Raw genomic sequence first — 24,286 nt, forward strand, 5'->3', positions numbered from 1 at the left:
TACCACTAGGAGTTAGGTTTGGTTCAGTCTCCTATGGAGTCATTGCTCCTTCCCCTGGGTCCCGATACGCACACTACTTTGTGTGTGCCCTCCAAGAGTGGGGTCTCTGTTTCCCCCAGTCCTGCTGAAGTCCTGCAATCAAATCCCACTGCACTTCAAAGTCTGATTCTCTAGGAATTCCTCCTCCCGTTGCCGGACCCCCAGGTTGGGAAGCCTGATGTGGGGCTCAGAACCTTCACTCCAGTGGGTGGACTTCTGTGGTATAAGTGTTCTCCAGTCTGTGAGTCACCCACCCAGCAGTTATGGGATTTGATTTTATTGTGATTGCACCCCTCCTACCGTCTCATTGCAGCTTCTCCTTTGTCTTTGCATGTGGGGTATCTTTTTTGGTGAGTTCCAGTGTCTTCCTGTTGATGATTGTTAAGCAGTTAGTTGTGATTCCGGTGTTCTCGAAAGAGGGAGTGAGAGCATGTCCTTCTACTCTGCCATCTTGAACCAATCTCCATTAGTCAGTTTTTTGCTGTGAAATAAGCATCCTTAAAATCACAGTGATTCTTACCACTAAAGACATTTATTATTTCATTCCTGTTTCTTCCTGTGGGTTGCAACTGTGCTGGGCTCTGCTGGCCTGGGTGGGCTTGGCTTCAGGCCTGCTCCCAACGTTTCTTCATCCTTCTTGGACTGGCAGGTACCAAGGATATAGTGTTTGTTTGTTTGTTTTAATAAACAAACAAATTAATTAATTAGTTTATGGCTGCATTGGTTCTTCGTTGCTGCACGCGAGCTTTCTCTAGTTGCAGTGACTGAGAGCTATTCTTGGTTGTGGTGGGCGGGCTTCTCACTGCAGTGGCTTCTCTTGTTGCAGAGCAGGGGCTCTAGGCACGAGGGTTTCAGTAGGTGTGGCTCATCGGCTCTAGAGTGCAGGCTCAGTAGTTGTGGCGCACGGGCTTAGTTGCTCCGCGGCATGTGGGATCTTCCTGGACCAGGGATCAAACCCGTGTTCCCCACATTGGCAGGCAGATTCTTAACCACTGCACCACCAGGGAAGCCCCAAAATTCTTTCTCAAATGAGTTTGAGGGAGCAACCTCTTAAAGCTTCTCCTTGTGTCATGTCCTCTAACATTCCATTTACCAAATCAAGTGACATCCTCAAGCTCAAAGTCAAAGGGAAGCCATGGTTAGAGTGTGGCATGAAGAATTGAGAACAATAATAGAACAATCTAATCTACCAGAGTACCACTGAGCCTTGAGACTTTTAATGCTTGGGTAAAGGAGGCTCTCCCCAGGAGACTCAGAATTAGCAGTGAAGCAGTGAGTATGGTGTCACTGAAGCCAAGTTTACTGAGGGAGAAAGAAGTAAGGTCAGCCATATTAGATGCTGTTAGGAGAAGAACTGAAATCCAGCCATCAGATTTATTGACCTTGATAACTGCAGTTTAGAAATATTTAATGTGGAAGTAGATATGGAGGGCAGATTGGAATGGGTTGTGAATTGTATGGTTTCCAACCTTTGATTTATGATAGCAAAGAAGAAGAAAACAAAAATACAACAAAGCCAGCAATCAGTAACAATGGAACCCCTCAAAAAACGTGGGTATACCATGATAGCATGCATCGGTTATCTTGTAGAAGTCAACAGAAAACTAATATTTATTGAGCTTTTGTACTACTAGCATGCTTACTTTCACCTATCTTTAATCATCACAGCACTCCTCTAAAGAATGTAGCATTATCTGTACTTTCCCAGGTGAGAAATCTGAGGCTCTGAGAGGTTAAGTAATTTTTACTAGGTCACTCAGTGTTCATGCCCAAGTGAGTGAAAAGAAATTGTGGCCAAGTTTACAGAGTACTGAATTTTTGACCAACAGCTAACCCCTGACCCTCAAAGGAGCAGAAATACTCACTCTTGAGTAAACTGTACATACATTTTGCTAACGAGGTATTGACTCCAGTTGAGTCTCCTGTGAGCTGAGGTCAGTCATGTCTGAATCACAGGGCTGTTTTTTGTTCCTGTGCCCCTAGACCTAAATAGGTCCAAGGCTTTCTGCCTCCATTCCTATAAGCACTCCAAATCAGCGCTCCTCAAGCTATCTCTGGTCAAAGTTTTTTTCCCCAATAAGTTGTGCACTGATACTTTCTAAACTACAATAAAAATGAATTACTAGGAGAATTAATTTTAAAATACCTACAAATTGTATGCTTCATTTTTCTATTGTCTATTAATTAAATTCAACAGAGCTAAATTTATTGATGTATATACAAGTTTCAATTTCTGTATTAACGTACTCACAGACCAGTAACAAGTAGTTTGCAAGGGAACACACTTTGAGTAATACTGCACTAAATCTTGCACTTCTAGGTAAAACAGTTCTAAAGACAATGGTGTGCTTGCTTGGGGCTTAGATAAGGACTGGTACCAGGCAGATTGTAGCCAAGCTGGATGTCCTAAGTAGATCTCTTGCTCATTACCACTCCCACTTTCCTGGAGAGAGTAATCCAAAAAGTGGCCCAAATCAAAATTGCATCATACTTAAAAGAGATTCTGAAATCCCACATGATAATTCAGAGAACATATACAAAGTTTAGGGGTTTTTTTTTTTTTTTTTTAATTTATTTTATTTATGGCTGTGTTGGGTCTTCGTTTCTGTGTGAGGGCTTTCTCTAGTTGTGGCAAGTGGGGGCCACTCCTCATTGCGGTGCGCAGGCCTCTCACTGTCGCGGCCTCTCTTGTTGTGGAGCACAGGCTCCAGACGCGCAGGCTCAGTAGTTGTGGCTCACGGGCCCAGTTGCTCCGCGGCATGTGGGATATTCCCAGACCAGGGCTCGAACCCATGTCCCCTGCATTGGCAGGCAGACTCTCAACCACTGCGCCACCAGGGAAGCCCCGGTTTTGTTTTTTTTAAAAAAATATTTATTTATTTGGTTGTGCCGGGTCTTAGTGGCAGCAGGCAGGCTTCTTAGTTGCAGCATGCATGTGGGATCTAGTTCCCTGACCAGGGATCGAACCCAGGCCCCCTGCATTGGAAGTACAGAGTCTTATCCACTGCGCCACCAGGGAAGTCCCTTTTTTTTTTTTTTAAACTCTTCATGAGTACCATCAATCACTTTACCAGCTACCATTCTTGTCGGAATGTTGATCATGTCATTCTTGTCCTTGATTCCTATCAGGTGCAGATGTGTCTGCTTCCAATATCCATTCCATTTACATTGCCTAATAGCATGCATATTAGAGGATGTAGTACAAATATATCATGCTGAATACAATATTAGAACCATTTTTTAATATCCATAATTCAAAATAAGAGGCGAAGCCATTGTTCAGTCTCCCTCATTATAATATCTATCTTCTAAATATTTACCTTTCTAGGTGTCACTTTTCATGGTTTATCCTTCTTATTCCATTTCCAGATTCTATTCCTAGGACCTCAGACTATCACTGCATGCCTTGAAAGCTGCATAGTCTCCTTAATAACTCTTGGTGTATGACTTTCAACATGCCAGTGTTCTGTCTTGTTTTCCTGTCCTAACAGGCGTAATCTCAGCCTTGATTATTCTTTTCTGTATAGAATTTGGTCCTACTTTATGTATCCTTCTGTGTTTTACTTGATGTGGTCTGTGATAGTCATTTTTGTCCCTTTCTCACCACCTCCCTCAAGTTCTTCTACTCTCTCGTACAAGTCTATCCAGTTCTAAAAATTTTTTTTACTCTTTTTCAAGGTAATTTTAAAAACTTCCTCGTGTATCTTACTGGGTTCTGACCAAAAATTCTCCTACCTGGGCAGTTTTCAGGGTTTGTAGGTGTAAGAAATCACATTGGATGATTGCATTAAGCATGTGCACATGACACCAGGTGCCCAAATGAGAAATTTGATACGTCTCCAACTGTATCCCGAAGAGTCAAAGGCAGCAGAAGGGAAGGCTTAGGGGCTTAATAGGAAGTGAACGATATACGGCTCTTTACAACTATACATAGAGGACCATTGAAGGTTTTTGAGCAGGAAGGAAAATGTAAGATTTATCGGGCAATGCTGTACAGAGCCCTTATACAAAGTTTGTATTAACCCAGAGCTTCTCAACCTCCTGCTGAATGTGGTGGTGTGCGCTTTTAGAGAGGTACTTCTGACCCAGGTCTTGGAGTGTTTAAAGTGAGCATTCTTCTCATTTGTTTGTACATCTTCTGTTCATCCAGTTTATTCCACTGTTGCCCAGGCCACCTGAACATTGAGCTTTATGATCTTTTTTTTTTTTCCCCCAGTAGAAGATGTTGAGTTAAAATCATTTCATTTATGAGAGTGGTGGGTCCTTCTTTAGAACTTACAATTCAGTTGGATGAGGCTATGGTTTCAAATTCACTTATGAAGTCTTTTGTAAGGAATAACTCTGCTTTTGTGGCCCTCAGTTATAAATGATACTTAAATGGGTCCATTTGCTCTTGGACTTAATAGGAAGTGAACATTGTAGGGCTCTGTACAGTCATACATAGAGAACCATTGAAGATATTTGAGCAGGCAGGAAAACAAGATTTATCAGGCAGTGCTGTGCAGAATGGGCTAGAGTCTTGAGAGAGAAGAGGGGGCTTTCTGCTTGAAGGCTCTCAGAGCCGTCTAGGCGAGAGGTAGGGAGGGTCTGCACGGGGTGGTGGAGGTGAGAATATGCAAATGCTTGTTTAACATAGAAAGTGAGACAAGTTCAAAAAATCTTGTACCTCCTATGAAAAATGAACAAAAATGAACAAAATGCGGAATCACTTGGTATGGCTGCCGGAGAAGGATGTACGATAGTTACACTTTCTTGAGGATGAAGTAAAAAGGCCTCTCTCGCATCGGAACCTCGTCATTAATGTTGTAACTTCACCTTCCCCCCAGTGCTGTGACCTCTCAGAGGAAAAACCAGAGAAGGGGAGCAGTGGTAGTCATATCTATTTTAGCCTCTTTCCCTCTACTGCTATGGGAACCCACTCACCTAAGATGATAGGGTAGAAACACAAATATAAACCTTAGGGTTCTGTTACTCTGGTCATTACCTTTGTGCAACATTCTTCTTTGCCTTTTCCCCCCAGTCAGTAGAAAGCGCTTGATTAGCTGGTGATTTCTGTCCCTCCTGCTTGAAGTTGAACGACTTTGTTTTTCCTAGGATTGGTTCATAGATGTTGAGCTCCTCGAAAACAAAGGCTCCATCTTCCTCACCCTTGCTTCTCATCATCCAACTCAGTCTGAGGCATAGTATGCTTAATAAATGTTTCTAAAATAAACTATTGTTCGCAAAGCTCTAAGCAGCTTTCAGCTGTTTTAGTTAACTGACTAAAATCTACATGATTTAAATAGCAACTCTAAAAGTTGTATGTATCTTTCAGTTTACCTGTGACAGAAAACTTTGAAAACTTTATCCCCTTCAATGTGAAATAGATATTTTAGAAGACAGTGTTCTCAAGGACCTATTTATAATTGACCTAAAACAAGCAGCCTTTCAAATAGATTCTGACGGAAACTTAAAAGAAATTTATGAATTCTAGTATTTCTTACATACTGGAAAAAAAAGTAGAATAAATAATTTGATTCAGTTTGATCGGAATAAATAAATTGATTGGTATAGAGAACAATAAATCCCTGTGTGCAGATGCACTTGAGCAAGTATCCATTTATTGAATGAGTTTTTGTCAAGAGCAAAATTTTAAACTATTTAATAATTAAATAATAATTTTGAGTTATTTAATAATTTTTAGATTATTTTATTAGTGCTCTAAAATTTCCTATCACTCTGATTGGGTAGATCAGATAAACTCTTTTTAACTCATACTTTAAAAAATTATTTTATAGTTAATTAATATTTATAAAGATCAAAACTAGTTAGAAGAAAACTTCTACAGCAGTCCCTTCTCAATTGTGGTGGTTATTGTTTCTGGACAATCCTGGGGTTTACAATAAAGAAGCATAAGATCTTAGTGGAAAAAGAGAGTTAAAGGGACCGAAACTTGGGTAAACTTTATAAACCCTGTACTCACTCTACAATGAATGAGTTGGGGTCCAGAAGGCCATTTATAAATCCATTTGAGCCCAAATGAGAACAGGCAAAACTTTCAGGCTCTGGATGCACGTCCACCTAAAGAATATTTGGTTCCTCAAACCTTTAAAGTAAGTATATCCCTTTCTTACTTGCTAGTAAATGTTCACTTGGGCACACTGAAGATCTCTTGAGGCAGTTTATCCCCGATGATCTCTCAAGATGTTCCAGGCACTCCTTTGCCTTTGGAATATTGGGCAGATTCAAGGAGTCATGAAACTGTAGACCAATCCAAGGGTTGTAACAGAAGTTTTGTTATCACTACTTTGACCTCATATGGCCTTTTCATTTTCAAATGCTTTGCTTTTTCATGGATTAGCATTATGTTAAGAGGTATTCAGTACTGATGACTGATGTTCGTATGCAACAGGGGCAGAATTTTTTTTTTTTTTTTGAGATTTACATTGTCTTCTTTTTTATTGAAGTATAGTTGATTTACAATATTATATTAGTTTTATGTGTACCACATAATGATTCAATATTTTTATAGATTATACTCCATTTAAAGTTATTAAAAAATAATGGCTAAATTTCCCTGTGCTGTACAATATATCCTTGTGGATTATTTATTTTATAAATGGTAGTTTGTACCTCTTAATCCCCTACCCCTATCTTGCCTCTCCCCCTTTGTCAATTGTCTTCTTTTAAAATTCATAATCATTACTGTAATCAAGAGTGGTTCATCCTGTGTTCATGTATACATCTCACTACTTTCAATTTTGTTTAAAATTATTTCAACTTTTGTTTCCTTCATAATTCTTCATCTCTTCCTGTTATCACTTTCAACACTCTGGGGATGTTGGGGTAATAATCTATATAAAACATTTAAAAACTAAGCTTAAATATGGCAACCAGCAACAGAATGTTCAAATAAGCCCATGGTTAAGAGTTGAATGTCGGGCTTCCCTGGTGGCGCAGTGGTTGAGAATCTGCCTGCTAATGCAGGGGACACGGGTTCGAGCCCTGGTCTGGGAAGATCCCACATGCTGCGGAGCAACTAGGCCCGTGAGCCACAACTACTGAGCCTGCGCGTCTGGAGCCTGTGCTCTGCAACAAGAGAGGCCACAATAGTGAGAGGCCCGCGCACTGCGATGAAGAGTGGCCTCCGCTTGCCGCAACTAGAGAAAGCCCTAGCACAGAAACGAAGACCCAACATAGCAATCAATCAATCAATCAATCAATCAATCTTAAAAAAAAAAAAAAAAAAAAAGTTGCCCTAAGAGTTGAATGTCTCTTAGTGATGGGTGACGTTGATCAGCTTTGACTCCAGAGCGTAGCTGTGTTTACATCTGTGCTTGCTTGAAAGTCGAAAGTTCTCAAGTAATTCTTAAGCTTCTGTAATTGTACTGCAGGTTTCCAGGTAATGTCCCTTAGTAGCTAGCAATTTCAGTAAGAAGCTTATAAATTATTTTTGCTTTCTTGTCAGTAATATGCACTTGAAATGGTTTTCCAACTAAATATTTGAGTTCCTATCCGAATTTATGACTTATGGGACACCGACTCTTCTTTCCAGGGTCTCTCTCCCTCTCCATCCCCTCTTTTTTAAATTTTTTTTTTATTGAAGTAACATTGGTTTATAACATTATATAAGTTTCATGTGTGCAACATTTTATTTCTACTTCTGTGTACACTACAGTGTACTCTCCACCAAAAATGTTGTGTCCATCCTCTCTTTTTCTTTTTAGCTCCCCCCCTCTTCACAGACGAGGGAGTGCATTTTTAAAGCTTGAATTGACTCTTCCTGATGTTTCTTTATATTTCCCAGGACATTGTAACAGTAACCTGCCAACAGCTTTACCAGCTTTCTCTCTTCTTTCTTGATTCTTAAAGTTGCTTAACAGTACATTTCTGTATTCTCAGATATTGATTTAAGGAGACCTCCTGACTAAGGAGTAATTATTCTTTTTAGATTTAACATATTGTATCAAACTTTTCTAGCTGCTCTATGATTTCCTAGTGTCAGAAACTTAAACTGACTTTATTCCTAACTCCTGAATTTTACTTTCGATGAGAAGTGTAAGTTACACATGTAGTCTAAATGTATAGGAAAGGGATAATAAAAATCACATGGGTATTGTTTGCTTATATTGTTTAAAGTAAATTTCTAAGGGACAGGTCTTTTATTTATTGCCTTTGGCATTTACATTCTTTAGATTTTCATAGCAATTTCAGTACATTGGCTAAAAAGCCCCAAAGAATTTGGAGCATGGGCTGTTCCAAGGCAGTCTTTCTCCTGCAGCAGTATTCATGCATTTGACCTTAGTCTAACAAAGAGATTTATCATTGGCCATTCCTAGCCATTCATTAGTATGTTTGAACTTTGCTGTGCTAGTTCTTATAAACTGAGGCATTTTGGATCGCTTGAGGCTTATAAACCAGGTAAACAATTCTAAGGGTGTTGATGGTAACTGAAGCGCTAATGTATGGCAGAATGCCGCTACCACTAACACAGAATAGACCAGCACACAAATCACGGCTAACGCCATGCTCAGAGCTTTCTTCCCATGACCTTTTAGGACTACGTTGTCACATCTGTGTTGGGTGCGGAGCATGCATATATATGAGAGAAAGATGGATATATCCTTTAGTACTTTATTTCTTAGACGTGCAGTAGTGGTTTATGACTTATATTGGGAGTCTGCGGGCATTTATCACCCGAGCTTGTGAAGACAGTAGTGTCTGTTTATAAATAGTTCTATATATAATAGTCCTTGTTTTTCATTTTTAATCCCTGTGGAAATGAAGCAAGAAGTCCTTGATTCAAGGCTTGATTCTGTAACTGTTTTGTTTTGTGACCTTGTACAAGCTTGTTAGACTCTCATAAATTTAATTTACCCATTTGTAAAATAGAAATAATATCACTTCTCATTGTTGTTCAGAGGATTAAATGAGATAGAATAAGTGAAAGTTCTTTTCAATGTAGAAAACCAGACAGAAAAGAAAAGTATTGTTTCTTTGGCTTCCATGATCTTGTTAAAAACCCTTCTTTCTGTTGTCCATCCTGACCCCACACCCAAATAAGACAACCACAGAGGCTGATGTTTTCATATGCCTGCCCGGAAGCAGAGGGTACCACATGGCAGAATCTTACTTACTTCACTTAGGCTGTGCTGATCCCAACTCCTACCTCTCCTTAGTCTGTGTGCCTTAGTAAGAGATAAATTTATTCCACTACCTCAGAGCAAGTAGAACCAGAATAAATGTTCACCTGCATGGGTTCAAACCCCTGCTGTGCTTCTCACTAGCTGTACAGCCTTTGAGAATTACTCAAGGTCTCTGAGCCTCAGTTTCCTCATATAGAAAGTAAGCATAGTACTACCTCCTTCTTAGAGTGGATTTCTGAAGGTGATACCTGTGAAGGACCAAAATAAGTGTTTAGCATCTAGTATATATGGTTAGTAATTTATACGTTATATGGAAATTTTGGATCCTTCCTTCTTGCAAGTTTCTGGACAGAGGAGATATTACTAAATATTTTATGATAATTAAGTCAACTTTCATAAAAGGAAGTTTGGGGATTCTTTAAACAGATAGTGACCTGTAATGGTAATTGACTTTCTTCTTGTTTGTAATGAAACAAGTGATAAACATCTTCATTTCCTTTTGCCGTAGAGACACACACACACACACACACACACACACACACACACACTTACTTTGCCTGTTTGGTCTTCAGCACAGATGGATATTGTTTCACAATGATAGAAGAAGATGATTCTGGGATGCCTGTGGTCACTTCTGGATGTCTAGGATTAGAAGGCTCAGATTTTCAGTGTCGGGTAAGGAAGATAATTTGATTCTACTTCGTAACCTTTCATTGGCCAGATTTCAAACAGCCAAATTTCAAACAAGATATAACAATTGTTTTTGGTTTTTTTTTTTTACTATCTTGTTTTCAGTAATTTGGAAAATAATTTGAAAATTCACACTTAAGTCAATTCTCCCTCCATTTAGAAATCAAATATTCATTTTATTTTTGCTGGTAACTTCTGGTTTAGTGACTCATTAGATCATCTTGCTCAAATTCCAGTTTGGTTAATTGCATTAAGCCAAACCTTCTTCCTCAGCTTATGCTACACATGTTGGTTATTACAAATAGAGTACTAATTCTGTTGAAATGCAAAAGTTGCAGTAAGATAATACGTGATGATTTGAAAGAAATTACCTAATACAATACATCAGTTTCACCATGTTTGAATAAAACTATCAGAATTTTAAGTGACTTCTCTAAATAGTGTTAATGTACTAGTTTTGGATGATATGACTTTGAAATTTAGGGGAAACCTATTAATAGCTGTTTGGGTTCAATTTTAGGACACTCCCATTCCTCATCAAAGAAGATCAATTGAATGCTGCACAGAACGGAATGAATGTAATAAAGATCTACACCCTACACTGCCTCCACTAAAAAACAGAGGTAAGAAGAGGAAGGCTTCCAGGCTGGAAAAGCTTTAGACATAAAGAAAATGAAAACTTGAATTATTCTCTTTTCTAAATGCATCTACCTGTACCATTTTCTGCTACTGGGGCAGAGGACTGAGGCAAGATGACATAATGAAATGGTCATTCAAAGACATGTGCAAGGAGTTCTCAGGAAAATAGTTGCATGTGCCTTCACTCTTAAGACTCTTATTTCTTTAACCTGTCCTCATTTCCTTCAGAATACTATGGTGTCTAGAGCTTGGAGTCGGTTTCAGGAGGATAGAGGAGGGAGATAGTGTTTTACGTTTATCCCTAAATGTTATTCAGAAGTTGCATTTCACTCAAAAACTGCTATTTGGCTACATTCGTTTTAAAAATAAGGACCTTTTAAAGGACTAATTCAGATTATATGCTGGATGGTATTTCCTTTTATTTATGCTTGAGTAACTACTTTTTAGTCAATTCATATGTATTGGTAAAATGGAGAAAATATCTAGAAAGTTTAATTCTAAGACTATACATTTAGTGTTGCTTATTTAAAAAGACACATACTGCATCCCCAAAGACTCCTGGTTAAAAGCAGCTCCCATGTTTCCTTTCTTCTTGTTCTCACCATAAAATAAATGATTTGTAATTGTCAAAGAGTCCTAAGTCTTATATAAGTAGCTTAAAATGATTTGTCATGATTGATTTTTATTTCTTGAGAGAGAAAATCTTCCCAACGAAATACAGTGACATTTCTGGGTTTTGATGGTAATATTTTATAACATTTGTTCAAACCATAGCCTAGAAAACTCTGTAAGATTGATTCATAATAATTCACATCAAAAATTCACAGATTTTAATTTTGCCAGTCAACATGCTAGGTGTTATGGATAACAGAAATGGATGAAGAAAATTCTTGCTCTCAACACATGCACACTAGGTTATGGAGAGAAACATGGAAATAATTAAATTATACTCAGGCAGGAAAATCTCAGTAGAGTTAGATTATAATGTGTATTAAGGGCACAAAAGAGTGAGTGGCTCACTTTGGGGTGGGAGGATGTCAGAATAGCTTCATAGAAGTGATACTTGAGCAGACTTTAAGGAGGAACAGAAGTTTGCCAAGTGGATAAGGCAGGAATAAAAAACTTAAAAATTAAAATGGCTAACATAAGCCAGAAGTACGCTAATAACTGTTACATTAATTAACCCATTTGAGCTTCACAAGGGTCCTGTGGGGCACTTAGGCCTATTATTCCCCACTTAAAGGTGAGAAAATTGCAGCACAGAGAGGTTAATTAACTTTCCCAAGGTTGCACAGAGCCTGTGAGTAGCCTGTGACTCTAAACAGAGCCTGTGACTCTAAACAGAGGCAATCTAGTAAGTGCAGAGGTTTAGTTTGTAAGATTTGAGAAAGATTTGCAAAATATAAGCATAGGAAGCAGCATGGCTGGGTGGAGAAGGTCCCCTAATTCAGTTGTCTGAAGCCTCACAGTTCAAAGTGGGCCTGTGAATCAGCAGGATTAGCATCGCTTGGAGCTCATGAGAAATGCAGACTCCCAGGCCCCACCCCAGACTCCTAAGCCTGCATTTTTTTTTCTTAATTTTTATTTATTTATTTATTTTTAGTTTATGGCTATGTTGGGTCTTCGTTTCTGTAGGAGGGCTTTCACTAGTTGTGGCAAGTGGGGGCCACTCTTCATGGCTGTGCGCGGGCCTCTCACCATCGCGGCCTCTCCTGTTGCGGAGCACAGGCTCCAGACGCACAGGCTCAGTAATTGTGGCTCACGGGCCCAGCCGCTCCGCGGCACGTGGGATCCTCCCAGACCAGGACCCGAACCCGTGTCCCCTGCATTGGCAGGCAGATTCTCAACCACTGCGCCACCAGGGAAGCCCTAAGCCTGCATTTTTAATGAGATTCCCCAATGATTGACATGCACATTAAAGTTTGGGCAACACTTCTGGTAGAAAAAGACCTATACGTGGATATAGCTAGTGCCACTGTGTCTCAGAGGCACGTGAGTTCGACAACACCTTGTTCAAACACAATTCCACTGATGTCAGGTTGCTGTAAAATTCTAAATGCTTACTTTCAGTTTTTTGTAGTTATTGCCTTGTGAATCAGTTGCAAAAAGCAGGTGATCCGTAGACAACATTTTGAGTAGCATCTGTAGACAACGCTGATGTGTTTGGGAGTGGGGGGCGGGAGGTGGGTGAGGAGTGCTGGAAATGAAGGCAGATGTGCCAGGATCGCTTCGCTCAAGGAGAAAGCGTTTTTATTACCTGTAAGTGGAAGAGGTGCGTCCTAGCAGTGGCGGTAGGGTTTAGGAAAAGTGACTCAAACGCTGCAGTGCACGTACCGTCCTGTAGATGGAGCCAGATTCTAGTTAGGACCAGGCAGGCAGGGGAGGGTTCTCTGACGAGGTTGAGTGCTAGGCACTTTTTTTTTTTTTTTTTTTTTTTTAATTTTTATTTATTTATTTATTTTTTTAGGCACTTTTAAAAGCAGAGTAAGTCTCTAGAGAACTCAGTGAAAAGGCTTTGAAAAGAAGGGCAGTAGTATTGGGAAGACAAGTCCTTGGTGCAGGGCAGTAAGGGAAAGAGGATGTTAGAGTGGCTGGTGGATTACGTTGAGGCTTATACAAGGTGACAGACTCGGGGGGAGTTCAGTGGCTGTAGGGTTTACCATTTTGAACTCTAAGGGTCCCAGGTAGTGCCTGGGTGAGGTCCCTGCAGATTCCACCTCACCATTTTGGCACAGTCATTTTGGGGTCCAGTAAAAGTCACTGCAGGCTGTGGTCTGGGAGCGCTGGTCTTTCTTACACAAATATACCATAGAGCTGCTGCCTTTCTTGTTTTTGCCTCTACCATATACACATGGGCAGCATTTTTATTGGAAGTGTACTCTACATGTTTACTGACTATCAGTAATGCGTTGGTCGGAAACATTTGCGTTGCAGCCATATTGGATATATGTCTTTATATAGTCATATTGGAGATACGTATATTTATGTTTTGGTTTAAAACCCAAAATAAAGAACAGGGATGTTAAAGAGACATGGAACCATCTTATTTTGATATTTTTAACTTTAGCTGTTGTTTTTATACTTATACGACCAACCCTAACTTTTGTGGAGCCGGGGCAATGGTATAAATGGAAGTCCACATACCATTTACCTAATTATTGAAAACTCATAAACCAATGTAGAAGACTGGTAAGTAAAATACTTTCTGTTAAGCAGACTTAACAAGAATATTTTCATAGTGATGGGGAACACCAGCTTGGCGTTTAGAATGCTTGAACTACTTAGACTTATTCCTTCCAGTGTGGGAGTGGGAGTGATGGGGTGCCCCGTTCTTGGTTCTGTCTGGCACTGGGAGGGGTCTCTCATGCACGCAGCTGGACACCTGTTTTGTCTCTGTCTCAGCCTGTTGGCAGTGACACTGTCGGCTAGGAAAGTCTGAGTCACTTACCTGGGTCCATACCACTGTGGCAGCCCCCACAGACATTTCTCTACTGGAGCTAATGTTGTGGCAAGACTGACCCATGTGGTTCTTATTATCTAAAATGCACCTCCGCAGCCACTGTCAGAGAAATCTGAAAGAAAAGATGTATTATTTGCAAGAACCAGAGGGTACACAGCACACCTGAGGGCCACACAGCAAGGTCACAGGTATGGGGGGGGGTGGGGACCTGGAGTTCTCCCTTTACTGGGGTCAAAGGTGGGGTGCCTAGGGTTTCACAGTTTCTCTCTTTATTGGCAAATAAATTAATTTTGAAAGTTGAGTTATAATTGACATATAACATTATATTAGTTTCGGGTGTATAACTTGATATTTGTATATGTTGCAAAAATCATCACCACAGTAAGTCTAGCTAACATTTGTCACCATACGTGGTTACAAAAATATTGGCAAGTTTAAAACATAAGAGTGGGGGGCTTCCCTGGTGGCGCAGTGGTTGAGAGTCTGCCTGCCAATGCAGGGGACACGGGTTCGAGCCCTGGTCCGGGAGGATCCCACATGCCTCGGAGCAACTAGGCCTGTGAGCCACAACTACTGAGCCTGCGCTCTAGAGCCCACGAGCCACAGCTACTGAGCCTGCATGCTGGAAGTACTGAATCTCATGTGCCTAGAGCCCATGCTCTGCAAGAAGAGAGCCCGCGATAGTGAGAGGCCTGCGCACCGCGATGAAGAGTGGCCCCCGCTCGCCGCAACTAGAGAAAGCCCTCACACAGAAACGAAGACCCAACGCAGCCAAAAATAAATATAAAAAATAAAATTTAAAAATTTAAAAAAAAACCAAAAAAACAAAACATAAGAGTGGGAATTAGGGCAAGGGAAGGGAAAAACAGAATTATTCAAGCGGTCAGTTATCCAGGGAACCTCACGGACGGGGTGACCTGCTTCCTTACCGAGTTGTTTTACTAGCGGTTGTGCCGTACAGCTGGCAGTGTGTTTATTTGCGATGGATGTCTGAAACAGAAGCTTAACGTCAGGCACCCACGCTACAACACCCCAGCCCTCTGGTTTACGCTCTGCCCGCATGTCTTGCCCCATACACCCCTTGGCCACTGCTTGGTCACCCCTCAGGCCTTTGGGTAAGTACACCAGCTCCTTGGTCCACCCTCAGGGAGACAGGGGGCCTCACAGTTTCCAGACACAGGCCTGGGGCCATTTAGGTAGAATTCCAGACTTTGGGGCAATGGCCAGTGTTTTAAATGGAGAGCAGGATGGGACAGATTCTGGGTGGACACATTGCCTGTGTTCTGCAGACCCACTGCTCAGTGGGAAGGGGCCCAGCTGAAGGGAGCCAGAGCAGGACCCTGTAAAGCTCAGAGCCTAGGTAACTGTGATATTTGCTAATGTGAGTGGAGTGCTTACTTACTGTCGCTCTTTTCTAAGTACTTCACATAAACTGACTCATTTAACCCTCATAACAGCTCAGTGGGGAAAGCACCTTTAGCATCACCCCAGTTTCTCAGACGTGCAGCTAAGGAATAGTGAGGTCAGGTACGGTGTGAAGGTTACACAGCTAAAGTAAGTACTGGAGATGGGAAATCGGCCTCTGACCGCATCTCCCTGAATCGTCTATAAAAAGCCTTAAATGACATTCTCAAAAAAAGAAAAAAGCTTTTATGTATCTAAGAGTTAGAAAACTCTAAGTAAGTAGTGGTTAGCCATGTCACAAAATAATCAATAAACAAGATGATTACTTTGAAGCCTTGTGTTTATTATGTTTGCTTTGCACAATTAGCATTTTCTCCATTCTTAGAGTATGGTGTTAGAGGGTTGCTCCCTGTCTCTCTCGCACACACAGTCTCTCTCCCCTCCTCCTCTCTCGTCCTCTTCCTTCTAATTTATCATCTATTAAGGCCCACTTATGTATTAATACTAGGCTAGTGGTTTTCAAACTTAGGTGCATCAGAATCACCCGGGGGGCTTATTAAAACACGGATTACTGGCCCCCACCCAGAGTTTCTGATTCAGTAGATCTGAGTGGACCCCAATAATTTGCCTTTCTAAGGAGTTTCCAGGTGATGCAGATGATGTTGGTCCGGAGACCACACTTTGAGACCCCCGGGCTAGGCGTTGCCTGATAGATTGCTACATATTATTATAGTAGACGTCCTATAAACCTATGTGTCAACCTAGTATAAAGCAGACACTGTATTATTAAAAGATGAGAGGGTTAAAAAATCCAGCTCACGATTTTTTTGTTGTTGTTCTTTTTTTCTTAATAATCGCTTTTCTAAAAAAGTTAAATGATTAACCTTATCTCAAAACATCTGTATTACTAGCTGCTAAATAATAACAGGCTTAGGTGAGGTTCTGTTATTAGACGTCAGAGAAGTACTAAGCGTAGGGGTAAATACCTACAAATAAACTGTCTTATTAAAAAATAAGCAAGAAAACCTTTTCTACCCATCCAGAGTTTTGTCACTCTTTTTTTTTTCTTCCCAACTTAGATGCATTCAGCAGGAAATTAGAGATACAAAATCACATCCAATAAATGTTTATCAATGTATATTTAGGTCCTTGAAATTTTGTCATCTTTTGTTTCAAAAAAGATGATGAAGGGTGACCAGAAAGCAGCAGAAATTCTTTTATGAATATTAGTTTTCCTTTTGCTTTGCTTATTCCATTTCAGCACCAGCAAAGCAGAATACCCTGAGACAAATATTCTTTCTCCTGAAGGAAGAAATACGAAAAGTAATTAGATCAAATGCAGCACCTTCATTATAAACAATAAAATATGATTCGGGAAGCCCAGTCACACTGCAGCTGGTGCAAAGCGGAGGGAGACATGTCTGTTTTGATGGAGAGGCTTGTAGGGAGAAGTCGTGGTGCCCTGGTGTCTGGCTTCCTGCCTGCAGAATTAGTGATGAAGGGGCACCGAGGTGCTGGGAGGGGTGATGTACGGTTCCAGCATCACATGGTTTGACCAAGATATTGTGAGTTAAATGTTCTCTTGAAATGGTGTGTAGGCAAGAGAATTTGATGAGGTTTCTTTCCTCCTCCCAAATTACTTACTATTACTTATTTTTGTTTAATTTTCTTTTTCAAATGAGCACTTAAAGAAGTGAAAGACTGGTGTTGAAATGAACAGAAGCCCTTGCTTTATTAAATGGGATCCTCAAATTTGGCTTTTACAAGAGCAAATAAAGTTCATATAATTTTTTGGAATAGGTATAGTTTGTGTGTTTAAATATGGGAATTACTAATACCTGCTACATGTATACTTCATGGAACATGTATCAGAAACAACTGTTTCTGTTTTGAAATAGGGTAATTTCAATGTAGTTTAAGTAAAATTATAATACAGGATTTCCAAAGCTAAACTTTACCTTATTATTTCTTTTCTTACTCAACTAAAAAGTATATTCTGAGCAGTTCACAGATTTGTTTAAAAATGCTATTGCTTAGCTTCGGGTATTGCCAATTACAAATTAAACTCAATAGGTAACAGGTATTTAATCAGTGAAACAGTCTCCCTTATTGTCTGTAACACAGATAGGTTGCATATATGATAGCATCTAGAATGCAAAGGTCAGTTGCAGAATTTTCCTTCTGACACATATATTATGCTTGTGGCAGTATAAACCGGTACGTGAGTCTGAGCTGAATTCCTTGCCGGGGAATAGCTCTAGCATTTCTGGAAATGTGCAGCTTCTAACTATTTTGGAAATTCTGGTCAACTTTATATTTGGGATAGGTGAAAGAAACTTATAAATAATTAGACTTTTTCTTTCTCACTGAACACAGTAATCTGGATATAACAATTCTGTCTTAACTTCCTTTTTTTTTTTTTTTTTTTTTAAAGAAATTCACGTTCTTTTTTTTTTTTTATTTTTTATTTTTTTAATTTATTTATGACTGTGTTGAGTCTTCGTTTCTGTGCGACGGCTTCCTCTAGTTGCGGCAAGTGGGGACCACTCTTCATCGCGGTGCGCGGGCCTCTCACCATCGCGGCCTCTCTTGTTGCGGAGCACAGGCTCCAGACGCGCAGGCTCAGTAATTGTGGCTCACGGGCCCAGTTGCTCCGTGGCATGTGGGATCTTCCCAGACCAGGGCTCGAACCCGTGTCCCCTGCATTGGCAGGCAGATTCTCAACCACTGCGCCACCAGGGAAGCCCTTAACTTCCTTTGTTACCAGAAAATATAATGCTAAATCTTTTTCTGCAGGAAAATAACTAGAATATTATGTCTTTGTTCTTATAGTGAATTTATTTCTAGATGTTACTGTAAGATGACATCCCAGTGATGAAGGTAAATTAGTTTACAGTATTGTTTGTTGACTAAAATCCTTTGACAAGAATATTCTTTTCAGGCACTTTGTGCTCTATTAATAGAAAGATGTCTCCAATTTATCTGTGATTATAACATTGAGAGCACATATAAAGATGTCTTTGGGCCATCGTATTTCCAAGATTCTTTCTAGCAATATGGTTTTTTATTTCTTACTGCAATTATGAGCTATCTTCTAGCCTTATAGAAACAGTCCTGGCATTTTAAGCAGTTGCAAACCAGTTAATTATCAGAGAGGAGACAAGTAATGACAGAATGCTGTTTTGTTAGGAAACCATTGGTGATTCTTACTTGCCTCTCAGAGTGAACCAGACTTCCCTAGAGAGTTCTCCATTCTACTTCCCTGAGCAGTTGGAGTGACAGCCAGGTAGAAATCTGCTGGCCTAGAGAGAACTGTGGGCTCTGTTCTTTTCCTGATTCGTATCTGCAAGTGTTCGTTTTCCAAGACTCTGGCAGTGACTTGAATGTTTACATTGTTAATGCTCTGAGCACAGGTAATGGCAGATTAAAACATGACAGGCACGACCAACAGAAACAAAAGGCATATTGATAAAGCTCACTATTTATGACAAAAGACAAGGAGGCAGTAGGGGATAGGTTTATTGGGGCAAAGAAAAGGAAAGTGGGAAGGTAATGCTAGCCTTTAAAAAAAGTGCTTGATGGTAAGGAAAAAATCCCTTAGATTCTTTCTGGCCTCATTGCTCTCATAAATCAGAAACCTAATATGATGAGTAATAAATACACCGTTCTTATGGTTCACAGAGTGTTCTGCATTTACGTGGAAAAAGTGAAAGTCGATGAGGCTGATAGTTTTTAGTAAAATTATATCACTTGAATGAAAAAGTATTCTCAATTCGTATACTGAAAATATGTTGTGCATATGTAGTTAGTTACTCTAGTTTTGATAAAGTATCCAGCGTTCTCTTTGATTTTCTGCAAAATCAGGCTTTTTGCTTTTGTTGTCCTTAAAATTGGAAATAGGTTTTAAGCTGTTTGCAGCAACATTATTTGCACCATGGTATGTGTATACATGCATGTGTACAAACGTTGTCAATTGCTCTCTCACTGGCGGAGGTATTGTGCTCATTTTGGGTTATTGTTGACTTTGCCTATAACCCGAAGGAGCGAGGGGAGGTATGGAGGGAAATTTTACTAAGAAAATTCATTGTGTAAAATCTTAGCCCGCGTAATTTTAAGAGCTTACAAATTATTTTCAAGATTTCCTAAGCAACACTTTTTGGACAACGCATGTGGTAATTATATATGATTCCTGTTGTTGTTAAAGTCTGAATGGCTCTTTGAATGTGTACTCTAGTAGATAACGGTCCTGAACTCTTTCTCTGCTCAACTGGCAGTGTTTCTGAATTTAATATAAAACTGCTTTTTTAAAAATGGTCTCTCATTTAGTCTTTTCAGATGCAGACAGACTACTTCCATTAATATTTTACAGGTAGTGTAGATCATAAATAATTATTAAACATATATTTTAGACTGATGAGTAAATCATAATATTAACCATCATAAGATTTGGATGAGAAATTAGTATAAAAATCTGTGGATTTTATTTTATAATAAATAATACAAACTTTTTCTGATATATTTCAAAGTAAGATTTATTTTCATTTCATATGTTCATGTTACTTTCCTGATTTTGGTAGTTGCATTACCATTTGGTAAGACAGTGTCCTTGTTCTTAGGAAGTTCACTCTGAAGTGTTTATGGGTGGAGACATTATGTCTGTAACTTCAGATGACCCACAGAGTATAATGCATACATATAAATAAATATGAATATAAACATGTACATATACATATCTTTATATAGAGAGAGGGAGATAGGCACACACATACATACTGAGAGAGCAAGAGAATTATAAAGTAAATATAGTAAAATTTTTAAAATGAAAACTCTCTAAAGGGCATATTGGAGTCCTTTATCCTTACAGGTTTTCTGTAAGACTGAGATTATTTCAAAATAATTAAGACACATGTTCACATTGATGGTAAAAAAGAAACTTGTAATCTTTTTTAAAGGGTACTTTGACAACATGTATGAAAAACCTTAAAATATATATCCTTCAAACTAATAATTCGACTTCAAATCTAGATTAAGAAAATAATCATTGACATGTGCAATGATGTATGTGTAAGAATGTTCATCACAGAATTTTATGTATCACAGCAAAGATGTATTGTAGCAAAATCTTTGCAATCTCCTAAATATACATCATCAGAAGACTGACTTTCTAATTAGGATATGTCTGTATATATACTCTGTAATCTTTGAAACTCATTTTGTAGAAAATTTTTTATTGTTTTGGAAAATGTTTACAATATTATAAGTGAAAACAATCTAGTTACAAGGCAATTCTAATGATTTTTTCCCCAAATTTTTTATTTGTGGTGAAATATACATAACATAAAGTTTACCGTCTTAATCACTTTCAAGTGTACAGTTCAGTGATATTAAATATGTTTATAATGTTATACAACCATAACCACCATCCATCTCTATAGCTCTGTTCATCTTGTAGAACTGAAACTCTTACCCATTAAATATTAACTTCCCCCATCCCTCCTCCCCCCAACCCCTGGCAACTACCATTCTTCTTTTTGTCGTTATCATTTTGACTCCTCTAAGTATCTCATATAAGTGGAGTGTTTGTCTTTTTGTGACTGGCTTATTTCACTTAGCGCAATGTCCTTAAGGTTCATTCACGTTGTAATATATGTCAGAATCTCTTTCCTTTTAAGGCTAAACCATGTCTTATATATATATGCCACATTTTGCTTATTCATTCATATGTCAGTGGACACTTGGGTTTCTTCCATGTTTTAGCTGTTGTGAATAATACAGCTGTGGGCATGGGTGTATACAATGCCTTTTTGTGAACTCTTTTTGTTCATGAACTTTTTTTGTTCATTGAAATGGTACTGGAAAGGCATACACTAAAATGTTAGCAGTAATTTTTGTAAATAGTGAGGTGGTGGCAATTTTATTTATTTTATTTTAGTTAGTTGGTGCTTTTCAGTTTTTCTTCAGGGAACATATAATACTTGTGAATGAAAAAAAGAAATTTACATTTAGTGGGGTAAGGTCCCCAGCCAAAGTGTTTAGGTAGCCATACCATTAAAAGTATACAGCACAGTTGGAAAACAACTTGTTTGTGTAGGTAACCAAAGTCATAAATTACGATACCTTTTAAAATTAAATAGCAGTAATTACTCTCCCAAGGATGTATGGTGCCCTTAATAAGAACGGTGCTAGTTCTATTACCAGGTAAGTGCACCAGGTTTTCAGTCAGTTTTCTCAAAAAACGTTCTAGAGACTACCTGCATATAAATCACCTGGGATGGTTGTAAAAAAGGAAAAATATACTTTGAATAAAAATCTCTGGGGTTGAAGTCAGTAAATATGCATCTGTATAAAGCTCTCCAGGTCATTCTTATTTTTACAACGTTTGAAAAATCATGCCGTAGTATTATAAATCTTATTTGCCAGGAACTGGAGTTAAAACAGCATGAATACTGTTTAATAATTTGTTCTTTAAAAGGATCACACAGTAATTCTTTGAGTGGAACATACCCATTCTTTTAAAATAGGATGCCGTTTATGAAAAATTAAGCTATGTATTTTTGAAGGGCATCTTTGTTTAAAGTAATGCAAATCATGTATTCTATTTATTTGGCAATATTTGAGGAATTCTGATCCTTCGTATCCATCATAGGGTTACTTTGTTTTTTATGTACAATGAATATAGATTTGTTTTTTTATCCAAATTCATGATATAGAGTGCTCCAGAAGCCACATGAGAAAAATCTGTAAACGCATCAGCTGGGTCTGAAATAAAGATGAACAGCCTGCTTATATTTTAGGGGTATTGATCCATTTACATTTATTTATATCCTGTGCTTTTATCCTATGTCAAACCTATTCCTTCCAGAGAAGAAGAAATGCATGCTCTTGAAGTGAGTGGCTAGATGAACAGTAATTCTTGTTACTCAGACTTATTTAGTTGAGAGTATGTATATATATTTCTTATCAATTAGCAGATTAAAAGGACCTCTCAAATCTTGCACATGGAGCTTAGCAAGCACTTTTAGGAAAGAGTTGCTTCCTAAATTTTAAATGAAAATAATCTCTGTATCATGGCTCTTTTTACTTTCTTTTTAATTTCAGATTTTGTTGATGGACCTGTACACCACAAGGCCTTACTTATATCTGTGACTGTCTGTAGTTTGCTCTTGGTCCTTATCATTTTATTCTGTTACTTCAGGTAAGTTTCTAACATGTAGATATAGAATTTTGAGTTTATAATATCATTCTCATACTCTGCTACATGTTGACATTTTTTACCACAGCTTTCCTTGACCTAATTAGATCTTCGATTTCACTGATAATATCAGTTACTATTGATAAATATTTGTCCTAATGAAGCTATTAGTAGATACCTATCTCATTTCTGCTTCAGATATCAAAACCACCCAGAAAAAATTTCATCCCTAGGAAGTTTATGGTAGCTAGGAAATTCAGCAACTAGTTGCTACTGAGGTTTGATTCAAAGCAGAGAAATGACCATGGTGAACTTAGAATTGCTTTAGTAATTCCTTATTTTGTGAGCTAACAATATCCCCTTAGTCCTGAAAGATTTTAAAGATAATTTATAGATTAATTATTAAAATATGTTCAGTTATTAAATTACAGTATGGTCATTACAAATTATTTTCAGTCACCTAAGAACTCATTTTCTAGTTTGTGAAATATCAAGGACCTTTAAATTCTTATCATTGGCTTTTTGTAATAGTAATTTAGGTTACTTTTCTACAAGTAGGAGTTGATTCAAATAACATCATTTCTAATTGAAGACATAATTATTGATAAACGTTTTTAAAGTTTCAATTTATCTCATTTATCTATACATTGCCTTGGATGAGAAAATTGTAATGTCTTTTGTAAAGCAAAAATTTGCATCTGTAGTTGATCAGGGACCTTATAAGAAAAGATTTTAGGGAATGAATATTGGAACTGTATAGAAACATTAATGGAATGTAGCCTGCTTGGATATATGCATTTGATAGCAATAGAGAAGAAAAATTATATGTGGTTGTGACTGAGTAAAAACATGTAGTTTACTTTAAAAAATAGGTTAGAAGAATAATTATGATTTTGTGTTGGAAATCATAACTAAGGGTAATAAATACTGAGCATCTAATCTTGTATTATGTGCAAAGATAAAACCTGCTGTGGTTTACTGTTTTATCTGCATGTTTGCCCCTATCATTGCAATCCAGTGTCTAACATTATCTTTCTTTGTGCATCTTCAGGTATAAAAGACAGGAAACCAGACCTCGGTACAGCATTGGATTAGAACAGGATGAAACTTACATTCCTCCTGGGGAATCCCTGAGAGACTTAATTGAGCAGTCTCAGAGCTCAGGAAGCGGATCAGGCCTCCCTCTGCTGGTATGAGAAGAACATACCTTGAATTCAAAGGAAATGTGTTCTGAGAGGAAATGTCAATAACTGCTGGGTTTCATTTTACTGAAACAGATAGGGCAGTGGACAAAGAGAAAGCTCTCTGCAGTCAGTCAGACATCAGATCTCAGATACAGGGTTTCCTGATAACATTTTGACATATTGGGGGTGAGGTCATTGTCCTTTAATGTAAGTGTATGGTTGCAATCCAGACCCTCAGATGTTCTGATAAAGAGCAGATTAGAAAGCATTCAGCATGGGACCATCTTCCCTCTGTTTTCAGTAAGGATAACATTACTGCACTTTGGCCTGGCTTTTGAAGGCAAAAGTATTACAAGCAAATGGGATCTGAGTACTTCTACAAGAGAAGAGGGCTGCATCTCAGCTGGAGGGTTTATGTTTCAGGGTGAAGCTCTGGCTTTTCCATTCAGGAGAGTTTTAATTTTCTGATGGTCAACACTGCCAACTTGGAAGAAAATATATACTGAACCCAAGGCACTTGCTTTAATGAGAAAAGCATTTGGTTACTTTATGG

The 24,286-nt window shown here is 38.6% G+C and overlaps 1 protein-coding gene across 3 annotated transcripts in view; it reads left to right on the forward strand.

The window, feature by feature from the left end:
* Positions 1–24,286, forward strand: part of BMPR1B (bone morphogenetic protein receptor type 1B) — a 439,992-nt gene that overhangs the window by 387,925 nt on the left and 27,781 nt on the right. For all 3 annotated transcript variants that reach the window (XM_057547292.1, XM_057547293.1, XM_007184078.3), the window contains 4 exons: positions 9,737–9,839; positions 10,375–10,477; positions 22,456–22,552; positions 23,601–23,739. In XM_057547292.1, the coding sequence (XP_057403275.1) occupies positions 9,737–9,839; positions 10,375–10,477; positions 22,456–22,552; positions 23,601–23,739 (442 nt within the window). The remainder of the gene's footprint in view (positions 1–9,736; positions 9,840–10,374; positions 10,478–22,455; positions 22,553–23,600; positions 23,740–24,286) is intronic.

This window comes from Balaenoptera acutorostrata, chromosome 5, assembly GCF_949987535.1.
Source record: "Balaenoptera acutorostrata chromosome 5, mBalAcu1.1, whole genome shotgun sequence".
NCBI classification, from domain to species: Eukaryota; Metazoa; Chordata; class Mammalia; order Artiodactyla; family Balaenopteridae; genus Balaenoptera; species Balaenoptera acutorostrata.